Source organism: Rhyacophila brunnea, unplaced genomic scaffold, assembly GCF_057557595.1.
Source record: "Rhyacophila brunnea isolate RB1 unplaced genomic scaffold, BYU_Rbru_1.0 scaffold_16, whole genome shotgun sequence".
Lineage (NCBI taxonomy): Eukaryota > Metazoa > Arthropoda > Insecta > Trichoptera > Rhyacophilidae > Rhyacophila > Rhyacophila brunnea.
In genome coordinates this window covers 1,046,652-1,061,107 of record NW_028232816.1, presented here as the reverse complement: position 1 = coordinate 1,061,107, position 14,456 = coordinate 1,046,652, and the positions used below count along the sequence as shown (strand labels likewise).

Here is a 14,456-nt window from a genome sequence, read left to right as displayed (position 1 = left end):
AAGGTGTTCGACCTTGTTGGCCGATATTTTTTCTTGGACCGTGCAATCTTGGATAAACAATAAGGTAAATGTACCAGTAGTTGACCATGTACCGGTAGTTGACCTTTTTTCGATGAAAAAAATGCAGGGCATCACGGAGGATTTACTTTGGTCATTATAACGTACCCATATAATTAATAATGTTAACGTTAGTTTTGCCGCAAATTGTTTATCAGCCTACCTCACCATACTTTTGTATATAACCTGCCTGCTTCACCATACTTTCATATAACCTGCCGCCCCTAGAGGAGCGGGCTCTTAGCCAAAAAAGGAATCGAGACAGTGTACCAGCAGGTGAATGCCGACGATAAAGAATGCATAACCGTCATAGTAACAGGGAGTGTCGGCGGGGCTGTCACACCAACGACAGTCCTCTACAAGTACAAAAGAATTCCTCAAGAAATTTCCGAAAATGTTGACTTTGTCCATGGAGCCCTTAAGCTGTAACAGTACCAGGAGAATCATAAAGTGTGCCTTCATTGGCTACATCAGAGGAACCCAAGCGGTATTTAGAGAGAGTTCCTGAGTAAAAACATTGATGAGGAAAATCTTGAATCATTCCGCAAAAACAACGAACCTGATCGCACTGTGACGAAAAGTAAAAAATGAGTTGAAAAATATCACTCCACCTGACCCGGTCAGACTCATCGATGAGGGGTTGCAAGAATATGAATCCGATGATATGATGTCTTTATCCGCCTGGAATACTATGAATTATTATGATGTTTCATCTCCAATCGCTAGGGCACCTGTGGCTGGTCTGTTGTATGGGTGGGCTGGGCTGTTATCAGGTGTATGTTGGGCATGAAGCGAAAGGACCGTAAGAGAAACGAATGGGTTATGAAGCAAACAGGAGTACGCGATGTAATAGACGTTGCCAAACAGCTGAAATGGAGATGGGCAGGGCACATTGGTCGCCGAAAGGACGGCCGCTGGACAAATGCCGTCATCTAGTGGTACCCACGGGGCACAAAACGGCCACAGTGTCGCCCTAAAAGCCGCTGGATTGACGAACTGGTAAAGTTCGGCGGAAATACGTGGCAGCGAACGACACAGGATCGAGAGAGTAGGAAGAAGCTTGGGGAGGCCTTCATGTAGCCTTCATGACCCCGGCTGATGATAATTTAGACAGGCAAACTATGAATAGACTGACGATCAAACAGCGATTCCAAATTATCAATATAATATTTGAGTTATGCCAGAGTTTGGCAGTTTGTCAAGTGAGAAGAGCCAAATTTGTAAAGGAAACAGGATAACAAAGGTACCTACCAGAGAGCTGCATATATGTAATATAGGTACATAATGATGATTTTTAGGGGAGAAAAAGTTCAAGATTTTTCATAAAAATAATAATTAGAACGGCGTCCATGCATCGCTATTGATAGCTTTATTATATCTGGAAAATTGCTTAGTACTTATATTTTCACTTGAATTCATGATTGTAAATTTTTATCCGTTATTTTGCTTCTAAGTTTATTTTTTATTTGGTTCATAAATGAGAAAGTTTGTACGCATATATATTACCTATATATATATTGGTATATAGAGCCAAAGATTGTGAGTATCAAATAGTATTATTTCTATGTTAGGCAGTAGTTTTAATAGCTGTCTACTTGTGCTGAGAAATCAAAACTCATAAGTTATTAGGCTGCTTAAATGAGGTGAAATTTATTGGAGTTTATGTCTGTAGAGCCGCAAACGTCTATGCAAAGAGCCGCTTCTGCCGACCCCTGACTTGTGCGATGACGCTCATTTTAGGCTAAACAGGATTGTTAATAAACAAAATTGGCGCATATGGAGTCCAATCTTACTAGGCGAGGCCCTACAGACTCCATTATATAAAACTTAATGCGCTGGCTTGTTACATGCTAGTGGAATCATGGAACCTTATTATTTATCAAAAAATGATGCCGGAGCTCGCGTTACGGTCAATGAAGATCATTAGGCATTGGAAAATAATCAATGATATTTGATATTGAAAAATATGATAATGAGTCATATTTGCACGTGTCAGATTATTTCGTATGGAATATTACGTCATCGTTTTCTTGCGGTACTTTCTGACTCGTATGTGGAATCATCAGTCAGGTTGAGGATTATGCCTGATAGCAATGGTTAGGTTGTCATTTGTTCTCATGGGTACTAGATTTTAAACAAGTCCCACGATGTGGTTTTTCATCAGTATGTGTCTTTTTATGTCTTTTGAGATCACTATTTGTAATGAACTTTTTAAAACACACATCGCATTGATGTGGGTTTTCACCAGTATGTGTCATTTTATGTAATTTGAGATAACTATTTTGTACGAATTTTTTAAAACACATATCGCATTGATGTGGTTTTTCATCAGAATGTGTCATTTTGTGTCTTTTGAGATCATTTTTTACTACGAAATGTTTAAAACACACATCGCACTGATAGGGTCTTTCACCAGTATGCTTCATTTTATGTCTTTTGAGTTGACTATTTGCGATAAACTTTTTAAAACACACATTGCACTGATGTGGTTTTACACCGGAATGAGTCATTTGATGTGTTTTTAAATGACCAATTTGCAGAAACTTTTTAAAACATACATCGCATTGATGTCGTTTATCACCAGTATGTGTCATTTTTTGACTTTTGAGATGAGCAATGACCAGAAATTTTTTAAAACACACATCGCATTGATGTAATTTTTCACCAGTGTGCGTAATATTATGTGATTTTAGAGAACTAATATGTGTGAATATTTTAAAACAAACATCGCATTGGTATGGTTTTTCACCGGTATGTGTCATTTTATGATATTGGAGAGCATTAATTTGTCTGAATTTTTTAAAACACACATCGCATTGATGCGGTTTTTCACCAGTATGCGTCATTTTATGTATTTTGAGTTTACAATTTACGATGAACTCTTTGAAACACACATCGCATTGATGTGGTTTTTCACCAGTATGTGTCATTTTATGTAATTTGAGAGAACTATTTTGTATGAATTTTTTAAAACACACATCGCACTGATGTGGTTTTTCACCAGTATGTGTCATTTTATGTATTTTGAGTTCACTAATTCGCCTAAAATCTTTTAAACACACATCACACTGATGTGTTCTTTCACCAGTATGTGTCAATTGATGATTTTTGAGATAACTAATTGTAAGAAAATTTTTAAAACACAGTTTGCATTGATTTGGAGTTTCACCAATACGCGTCTTGTATGATCCAAGATGCTGAGGCTTTATGCATGAAATGTAGTGACTATTAAGATGCTTTCCAGATTCAAAGACTTCATAACAAAAATTGCAAATAAAGTTACGTGGAAAATGTGTAACACTTTTCAACACAATTCTAACCACTTTTGGCAAGTATGATTTCAGAACTTCCTCTTTTACGTTTTGTAAATCTATAGTTATCTCTGAATGCTGTATTATATTTTTCACTTTATTAGATGCATGTGTTATGTCGATATTGGTCAGGTTATTGTCAACGGTATCTTTTCTTACGATATCCAGTGGGTTATGTGTGAAACATTGCTGAGACGAGATCTACAAAAAGAAAAGATTTGGTATATTCAATTCAATTGTATTACAATCAATAAAATTCCTCATATAGCATTGATACAAAGTGTTTCGTCAGGTAAATATTATAAGGATTGGTTGTTTTTTGCTTAGATAGAACTTACGAAACGCTTAACTGTCAAACTAATCTCCAGTCTATGCTAATAAAACAACATGAATAGAGTCACGATTGAACAACGCTAGCAAATTATCTAAATTCACATAAATGTGCTTAAAAACTACTTTTACTACTACTTTTTGTTTTATGTTTTGTTCATCTGTAGTAATGGCTGAATGCTGTATCATATTTTCCATTTTATTGATTTCATCTGTTATATTGACATTGGTCAAGTTATAGTCAACTGTATCTTTTCTTACAAAGTCCAGTGAATGATGTGTGAAATATTACTGAGAAGATACCTACAAAAAGAAGAGGGTTGACATATCCAATTTGATAATATTAAAATCAATAAAATATATGTGTCAAACTAATCTATGACACTGTCCTGACTTTTTGACATTTAGGAACAGTATAGACTGATAAAACAATATATTATATATAATCACGCTTAAACAACGCTAGCAAATTAACATAATTTACTTTGAAAATCAGTCGTCACGAATGAACTAGTCATTTATTGACCTCTATAGTTATCAGATTTGACACTACGCTAAATTGTTTTAAGAATTATTTAAGTATCATTTCATGTGGGGTTTCTGATTATTGCCGATAAAAACTTGACAATTGACGTACCGGAAGCCAACACTGTTCGTGTAAGAGCGAAACCACACGGGCGCTGCGTCGCAAGACCACTGTATTCCGACTGCTAGAGGAAGTGAGAACGCACTGCTGTTGCGTACTTACTCCCACTCGCAGTCGGAATACAGCGGTCTCGCGAAGCAGCGCGTACGCAGCGCCCTTGTGGCTTCACTTTTATTCGTGATTTACAACCAGCAGTGCACGAAAAAATTGCTCTAAATTGGACGTCCAGTATTTGTTTCGTTCAGAACAGCTGCGGTGGCCATTAGCCGTAAAAAATGTTAATGCCATGCAAGTCTTTCTTTCGAATTAAAATAAAATAAAAATTTACCTCGTGCTATTTTTTACAAATTAAAGTTCTATCCGACTTAAAAAACATCCTTTATAATAATTTGAACGTACCTGTTCTACTTGATCAGGGCAGCCACGTTGAGGATTCTCATTATTGATTTGGCTGATTGCGTTAACAAAGGATTCTTCTTTGATGACGACTCCCACATTATCAGACTTTATATTTATAAGACCGTTTTCACAATTCTGAAAATAACATTATTAATATTATGTAACAGTAAAAACTCTTTCGTTACAGTGGCCACATCTATATCCACGAAATCATTTTAAAATGTTAATGCTAGTTTAGTAAGTATCGATCTTTTTAAGAAACAAATGATGAAAAGATAAGAATTTTTCCACTTAAAGTAAGTGCCATCAGGGTTAAAAATACGACCTTTATAATTAAACGTACCTGATCTAATGACTTGTATTGTGGATCAGAGGAAAAACGTTGAGGATTCTGAATAATGTTTTGGCGGATTGCGTTGTCAATAAATTCTTCATTGATGACTCCCTCATTATCATTCTCAGACGTTATGTTAATCACACCGGATTCACGATTCTGAAAATTACAACATTATCAATATTATTATGTAACGGTAAAACAGCTCTTTCTTCTGCTGTCAGTTGGTGCCAATTTGTGACTGCATTTGGCAAATCAACGTATACCTACTCAACGAACGATATTCCAGACCAATTCCATCTCATCAGCTTAGCGGCATCACACCGCATACTCTAGTCTGCCTAAAATACTTATTTAAAGTCTTCTCGCATGATGTCCAGCATGCAACTTACGTTGAAGCTACTCGTAATGTTCAAGTATTTTATTGCACTATCGCACACATTTGTGTTGATAATTATTATACTTGAAGCATAATGAGAGGTATTTTTATAGTACATTCGGCGCTGATATGCGTTTCATGTCAGATTGGTTTTTAACTTCCGGTTTCGAGCAAATCGCGTGAACTGGGAGATATTTGCTTTCTAGATATTTTTATGCGCTCTTCAAATTTGTTCCGAAAGTCTCCCAGGAGCAACTTCCCGTGACCTTGGTTGGCGTGCACTAGAGTGTGCATGATTTCTACTTCGATATAATGTATTACGGTCAATTTCCGATGAGAAAAGGCCTTCTCGCAAACTTTTTAAAGGCTGAGAAAGGATGTGATTGGCATCCTGCAATTCGTCACATAAGCATACGTCATAAGCATTGTCACATAACATAAGTCGGAGATTCTATTAGGCCAAACTGATAAAGTTTGGAGGCAAACCACCTTGTCCAGTTAAGAACTTATAAGTGCAATCGTGTAGTCAATCTGGTTATCTCCGTGCGCCACTTTATATTAGGAAAAACAAGTGCGTTTGACTGATCTTGGAAGAGGTGGTCCATCGCCCCTGCCATGCTCGCGGCTCGGTTTCATACACGCGTACAATAACTTTTCGAGCGCACCGGCCCAATGATCCAAGTCCTGGAGGTGGCGATATTAAGATAGCGCCAACCTCCGCCTCCAGACCTCCGAGCAAAGCAGTTATGGTACCACGAACTTGAATGTGTGAGTCTAACGGAAGGACTCCAGCAAGGACAGGCAACGCGTTGGTGGAAGTCATCTTATAAGCCTTAGTGAGGGCAAGTAATGCTGAGTGTTGACGTATGAAAAGATTGTTCCGGATAGACAATAACTTACATCTATGATACTAGCGATACTCGATACTCATACAGTTTGCATCATAAGCTATTTTAAGAGATCTGTATTTTAACCTAAGACCCCAATAATTACTTCCAGTAGGCCAGGAGATCTAATGGTAAACAGATTTGGCTTTAGCCACCGATATCTTGGCGTGGTGCAGAAATTATAATTTATCATCCAGTAAAATGCCTAGATATGTAATCCTATCTTTGACTTTAACTAAAGTACTACCCATACGGATGGTGAGCGACATTGACCTGAGGTTGGCTGCATCCTTGAGTGGATTCTGTTTTATTCGGTGCAAAAGTAAGTTTGTAAGTAAAACCACAGATCATTATGGTTAGGTAGCAAAGCCTCGTTAGCAGCTTGCTCGAGACCATTGACGCTGTTGACGCCGCTGTTGACGGCACTCATAAGGAGAAGTGCGCCATTAGAAATTACCAATAACACTGTAGTCGTGTGGAAGCGGGATCGACAGAAAGTCATCAAACAGGATATTCCATAGAAGGTTCCAAGAACTTATCCCTGGGGAGATCACATTGTTCCTAGAGATTATTGTATTGCCGGTATCATTATAATAATACTGGTAGATACTGTTAAACGCCTGATATCAAAGTTATGTTTCAACAAAACAAACCAAGCTGAACGAAACAAATCAAACTGGACGGTTGGATCGCGGACCATTTGGCAGACATTTTGCTGGAACGCAATTTCTGACTACTAATTAGTGTTCCCATTTCTTAAAAATAATTCATTCATTTATTTGTCTCTATAAATAATATTAACAGCAGGTCCATTTACCTGGATCACCCAATGTTAAAACTCCAACTTTTTTTGGGTGCGTTTGTTTGTGAATTGTTAGTGCACGTTTGCGCACGATTTTTTTTCATTTGTGCACCTATAATAACTGAAAAATTCCAATTTCAAATTGGGTGTTCCATTTTTCCATTTTTCATTTCAAATGTAAACAAATATGATGTAACGTGATAAACTCGTTACCAAAAGTCTAACTTGTGACTTTTGACTTGCAACACTCATTCATGTCACTGGCTGCAAGGAATCGACGGCCGCATTGGCAGAAGGTGGGAGGGGCGCGGGGCGATGTCAAGGTGCCGCACGAATCCGAGGCAACGTTCTCTTTCTGGTTCGAACTGTTCTGCTGGGCGGATCGCCCGCACGGCGCTCCGCCGGGTGGCGGAATCACGGATTGGGTACAAGATGGCGGACTGCCATGGACGAGAATCTAGGCGACGTTATAGTCCCGTACCTTTCAGTGTTAAGTGCGTGTGTGTAGTAAATTACCCATGGACGAGATGAAGGGAAAACCAAAGAGGAGAACTCTATAACATCCGTCATGCAACTTCATGTCGGACTCATCGGATTCATGTAAATATGTAACCAAAACCATCATTATCATTGTCATTTGTAGTGTAGGCTAATATTATTTGCTGGTGGCGGGGATGCTCGTGTGAGGGTCTCCGTCCACGTAATTTCTTTATATTCTTTTATACCTTATCGCTGGACCAATTTCATCTATTAAATGTTGCCGCGTCACAGCGATATAACTTAACTATTCTTTTCATTTTCAACCTATTGTCCTACCAAGCACATGGTCTTTTGCAGCTGTTTCCCTTCCAAAGAAAAGCTTGCTGGCGTCCACCCTGGTGGACGGAGGTACCTTGTAGATTAGATGAAACACATAAACCTTACTCCAGACTCTGTATGAGTCTGGGAATCCACGCCATGGGAGATGCTTCCCGGCGTGGGTTTAGCTGCACTGGATAGTGGCCGTATCCATGCCCTTTGAGTGAAAGAATCTCATGTTCTACACCGAAAGGTGGCAAAGGCAGGTGGAGGTGAGAACGAGGTCGGCACGAGCAGCATCATAAAGTTATAAGTCCGATATAGGTATAGTCATTATCCTCATTTAAGTACATTTATTACATAAGAGTACCACTCTTGTATGTAGGCAAGTATTTATAATAACAATTGAAGAACTTTCAGTTCCTGTAATGTTACATTTGCGCCTCCATCGCGGTTTAGACAGTGAAGTGGGTTTGTTGTTTCATTTGACTAACGTGTTAATTTCAGTCACCAGCATTTAATTATCTCATATTATATGTCACATGTATTTTTTCCCATAGCACATTTGTCCTTAGTTTAGTTGTAAACGTCGCGTTTCTTCGATCACGGAATGTTTTGGTTGGAATGACGAGAAGTGAGCGGGCGCGCGCATTCTTGAAAAAGGTGCGGTTTCTTCCTGCTCGGCAGTGATAAAAGGAACACGCACATTTTTTTGTTGCGTTCCGCATTATTTCGAATCAGTTTATAACTCATAATAGTAACATTAAAGTTACTTTGGAAATATTTCCACAGTGTGAAATATGGTTAATTTATTTGATTCAATCAAATTATTTACGACACGTGATTTTGTGAACGAGTGTGAAGTTTTTGAGGGAGCATTTCCGCTTTCGGCGCGCAAGGATGGTTGGTTAGAATCCAGCATCCGAATTAAATCCACGTTTATCTGTGCAATCCGTGCACACTTATAACTTTTGCGTTAATCGTTTAACGCGCTTTTGTATAATTAACATGTTGTGCCTTCCAATATACTGTTTTAGAATTTATTGAAAAGCATATGTTCGTGGATATCAATCATCATATCAAGTCAGCCAACTTGAGACAAATGGTGAAGGACGACGGAGAGGACGTTTTTTTCATTCCCTGCCATACACCCAGGAGGCACTCTTGGACTTTTCACGTTGGAGGAACGTGAAGTCGCTTCTGAAGGATGATGGATAAGACGTAGAAGTCGCGTGGCCTTCCAGTTCACGATGATGTTCTACGTACTCAATCATAGCTAAGTCTTCCTGCAATTACTTAAATGAATTCTCGTCTATAAAAAGATTAGCTTGAATGAAAACTTACAAGATAGTCAGACTATGGCTTCCGTTTGGTCGCATAGCATATCTCGTGCGTCCACAAATAGTAAAATTTGTTTGGTTCGATCCAAAAACAAATTCAGTGAAAATCGAATTATGTAACAACTTTTTGTTACAAAATTCACGAGCGCTCACCTCTTGCCTGAAAAAGGCAAAAATTACATCGACTCCGTAGGATTTTTTTTCCTTTTCACAAAATTTCACAGTGCCGTACCGTGTTTTGTTATAATGCAAAATCATTCTGGAACATTCCGTTAAGAATAGTGTGATGTCATTGTAGTTACGTTATGCTATGATTAGTGATAGGTAGAATTAAAATAACTTTACAATGAAATTATTTTAGGATAATCATTATTGTATTTCTCTGTAAATTTTGTGCCAGTTTTAGTCAGTTTCGATCAGTGTATAGGTAGGTGTTTGTTCGCTGCGGCTTCGTGCATAACATTTTCGTATAGTAATAATAAATACTCGTATCTGTGAAAATAGGTGCAGCAAATGGTAGTTAATTTTATGTTGTGGATGTGGACATCCGCATCATTTTCCATTTAGTATAAAAGACTTGGCTAGTTTTATGTTACTTTCTCGAAATGGTATGGTCAAACGTTAACAACGTCAAAAATTTTGTGGTTCCACGCGGAGGTTTGTTTGAGTTTCTCAAGGTGCCTTAAGGTACCAAAAACTTGAGCGCGGAATTGCAGAGATTGTCTGACAATTCAAGGCAGGAGATCTGTCCCTTGATGACTCTAATTGGAAAGAGTGCGTCAAGGGCGCGGATAGAACAAAACTGATCTCGGAGTTTCATAGTGGAAACGCTTCTGTGCATTTTGGCACATTCAAAACTTTCAAGCGCATTTCCTCACTGTTCTATTGGCCAGGGATTTACAGAGATGTTAAGTTATTTATTAAGGGTTGTGCTATATGCAAAGCATATAAACACACAACTAATGCACCGGCGGGACTTATGTCGAATCCGAAGGAAGTCGACCGCCCGATGCAATCGTTGTCGATTGATTTGATAGGGCCTCTACCAAAATCAAAGGAGGGATACATGCATATTATTCTCTCAGTTGTCGACGTCTTTTCTAAATATGTGTGGTTACACCCACTTAGAAAAGCTACAGCAACACCTATCATAAAATTCATTGAACAGGAGATCTTTCTTAAACATGGAGTACCTAACAGTATTCTAACGGACAATGGTCGTCAAATCATATCGAAGGAATTCAAGGCGTTCATTAAAAAGTACTCTATTCCCAAATTGTTCCTTAATGCGGTTTACTCTCCGCAGGCAACACAGTTGAGAGATATAACCAGACAGTGGGTACCTCACTGGCAATCCTCGTAGGAAAGGATCAGAGACTCTGGTCGCAATATCTTCAAAGCGTGCAGACTGCGATAAACGCATCTGTAAACTTAGCAACCAAGTACTCCCCCTATTTCCTCATGCATGGTCGAGAGATAATCTTGGATGGTCGTTTTCATCTTCCGAAAGACTATCTCAAGGCCAAAGACGCAGTTCTCCCTGCGGCAGCAGACTGTGCGCAGTATGCTGATCGCATACAGAACTTGCCGTTCGTCTTCGAAATCGTCCAAGCTCAGCTTTTGGAAAATTTTCAATCGAACGCCAGAAGGTATAATCTCAGAAGGAAAGATACTGAACTCATCGTAGGTCAGAGGGTCTGGAGGAGGAACTTCAAACTCTCAGATGCTGCAAATTATTTCAGTACCAAGCTTGCGCAACGGTACGTGGAAAATATAGTTTTAACTAAGATCTCTCCGTTGGTTTATGAATTAGGTGATCTGAATGGTAAGCCGTTAGGTCGATTTCATATAAAGGACATCGCCAAATATTAGTTAATAATTGTCTCGTCCAACATCATCGTTAGATATATTACTTCATATTGTGCCTTGTCATATACATAAGTCTAGTATAATTTGACATAAGTCTTTCGACATAAGACTTTGTCGTTAAGTTAAGTACAGTGAAACCTTGGTCCAACTACATTGACCATTGCGTTCACAGGGAGAATCAAAGTAGCGGTTGTTTGTGTTGGAAGGAATTCGATAGGTGAGCAAATTTTCGCTCAAATGAGGTTGCGGAGTTGCGTGAGATTTCGACGAAAAGGGAAATCTCACAAAACGCAATTTTCATTTTTCATCGTTTGCTCCATGGTCACTATCACATTCCAAGGGAAGTAACGTGTTGAAGGGGTGTATTACTGCTCTCTGTTTGCTGCAGAGGACCAGTCTCAAATATACAACTTGTGGTTTCGACTTGCGTCACTTTGTGCCTGTCTACGGTGTGCGCGAACATCACCAAAGTCACAGTGCGCAATTCAATCTCTTTCTTCTTACTTACGTAACTCGGGTCAATTCACCATGGGTCGATTAAACATTTGTGGTAATTGACAATGCGATTATATAACAATCATTATTCGTAGGATGTTTATCACATTTGAATGGTCAAATACATAGCTTATAAACAGTAACTTAATTATCTTTAAATATTTAAAAGCCCATTTTTCGAATAATAAAATGCCTAATTCTTGTCCAATTTGGGATCACAGAGATTATAAATATAATTTTTTCATCGTAAATATTTCACTATATAATGTTAACATTAATTTTACTAATGGTTTTATAAATGCATTTAAAAATTAATAAATCTAAAAAATCTTTACACCACTGAACATGGACGTACCGAAATATGACTAGGTATATTCTAAAACATTACATCGAGAGGTTTAAAATAATACTATTTTTTGTAATAAAAATACTTTACGCAGTCATCAAATGTTTAAAATAAATATAAACGATAATAAGGCTTCAAAATTATATAAATTGATTATATGCAACGTTTAAGAAATTCCCAGGGTTATGCTCTGAAAATACCATAAAATCACCATTTTGATCTACGTGACGAAAGATTTATATACTTACCTACACATAAATTCTATTAAAATATTAGTGTGAGCTAAAACCACTAAATGAAGTAAGTTGTAACGAATTAATATTGGTGAAATGAGTATGAAAGATGCATTGCAAATTCCAACCTTCTATATAAGACAGTACACATTATATATACTTACAATTTGCCTATAATCTGAATACGAACAACCCGGTTGAGGTTCTTCATCATAATATAATGGGTGTGAAACATCTTCAATAATCTCGCGCTTGACGACGGCTTGTTGAACATTTGTCTCAGATTTTATATTTGAGAGGTCTGCCATAAGATACTGAAAGAAGCATTATTATATTTTGTAATCACGGTATAACCAATTTCAGTTCATGTACCTAACATCCATTTAACAATGTATAGGTAATAATTATATTTAACATAAATTGTAGAGAACCGAACCTATATTACAGATGTAGGTATCGTAGCTGTCAAATTGTATAATAAACAATTTCTTTTTTGTAACAAAGTTTAATATCATGGCATGTCCATAGACAGTTTGTAAAAAATCAACATATTATTATAATAGTATACTTATCGTTGTAATTCCCAATGTAAAGTGATTGTAAAAGAAATCATTTTCCAAAAACTAACCTCAAAATTGAAACTTGAAATGTCGGCATTCTCCTGCTTTACATGTGTGCGAACTTCCGGGCTGTTTGAATGGCTAGTCTGTTTATCAAACAAAGGCTTGCCTTCTGTATCAGATTGTTCTCCATCACATTCTCGCTTTACATCCATTCTAATAATTAGTATGCTAGAAACAACGTGACAAACCGGATCCACTCAAGGTAATAATTATTAGAAAAATGTTGCCGCAATTCTGAAAACTATTAAAAAATAATACCAAAAAACCTCCCCAGTTAGAATATTAATTTAGTAACACAACGCTCGAAACAGGTTTCGATAGGTTTGTATCTTTTAACCTGAGTCAAACAAATCAAACTAAACCATAGACAATATCCGTACAAATTGTATGAGTAGAGTCGACCTGCAATGGTTTGAGATTTGACGTTTGTTTCAGTGTATCATTGACAATCAAACTGATCTCAGACCATCAGAAATGGTTTGACATGAAACGTCAAACCAATTCGGACGATCCATAGACTAAAGGCAATCAATCAAGACTTAGTGTTGTTATAAGCATTATTCGGCATTTATATAATCGTGATATGTTCATATTAATATGTTAGACACACCATAGAAGTTTACTTGAATTATCTACACTAGCAGAGCCAGCTATCGGTCGCCAGTCAGGTCTGTCTCGCTAGGTCTTGCAGACGGCTTGGCGGTGTTGGATATTAATATACTTAATTGTGAACTATGCATAGACGGCGCCATAGTTTTCCCTTCGGGATGGATTTTCATTCACCTTAGACAGTTTGACATTTCGCTGATTTGTCAGTTTTACGATTTGCAAGTCGTCACCGCCAATTTAAATTTGGAGTCATATGCGTAGTCTATTCTGGAGTCTGGCCTTCACAATATCGTCTGACACCACCTCAGCCTGATAGGCCTAGCAGAACAGCTGGCAATCGCCGATTTCCACCAATGAGATTTTAATAGAATATAAGTACTTACCTAATATGTTCATATAATGTACTTTTTCATTCATACTTATTTGTTTTCGTTGAACTAAGAATACATATTACACATGTTGTTGGTTAGTTTTTTATAATTTATTAAACCCTGCCTAAACCAAACAATAATAGGTAAAAATTTTCATCCATCTATTAAGGGGGGACATGCTCGTCGAAGGTCAAAATTGAGTTTTTATTGTATTTTCAAACCATGATCCTGGACACTCCTTAAACGTTGTAGATAATCTATTTATATAATTTTGAAGCCTTATTATCCTTTATAGTTATTTTAAACATTTGATGACTGCATAAAGTATTTTTGTTACATAAAATAGTATTCTTTTAAACCTCTCGCTCTAATGTTTTAGAATATAGTCATATTTCGGTACATAACTGTGCAGTGGTGTTAAGATTTTTTACATTTATTAATTTTTAAACGCATTTATAAAACCATTAGCATAATTTATTGCGAGATAATTTTTGTAAAATATTCACGATAAAAAATTATATTGATAATCACTGTGATCCCAAATTTGACAAGAATTAGGCATTTTATTATTCAAAAAATCGGCAAGATTAACACATTTGAAGATGATTCTAAAGGTATTTATTATGA

The 14,456-nt window shown here is 37.3% G+C and overlaps 1 protein-coding gene across 1 annotated transcript; it reads right to left on the bottom strand.

The window, feature by feature from the left end:
• Positions 1 to 3,642: 3,642 nt before the first annotated feature.
• On the bottom strand, positions 3,643 to 13,362 carry LOC147074128 (uncharacterized). The gene is made up of 4 exons (XM_085943804.1): positions 12,855 to 13,362; positions 12,391 to 12,540; positions 4,744 to 4,878; positions 3,643 to 4,001 (listed from the first exon to the last, which is right to left on the bottom strand). Exons 1-4 carry the CDS (start codon positions 12,999 to 13,001, stop codon positions 3,987 to 3,989), a joined length of 447 nt encoding a protein of 148 aa, XP_085799930.1. The 5' UTR covers positions 13,002 to 13,362; the 3' UTR covers positions 3,643 to 3,986.
• Between the last annotated feature and the right edge of the window lie 1,094 nt (positions 13,363 to 14,456).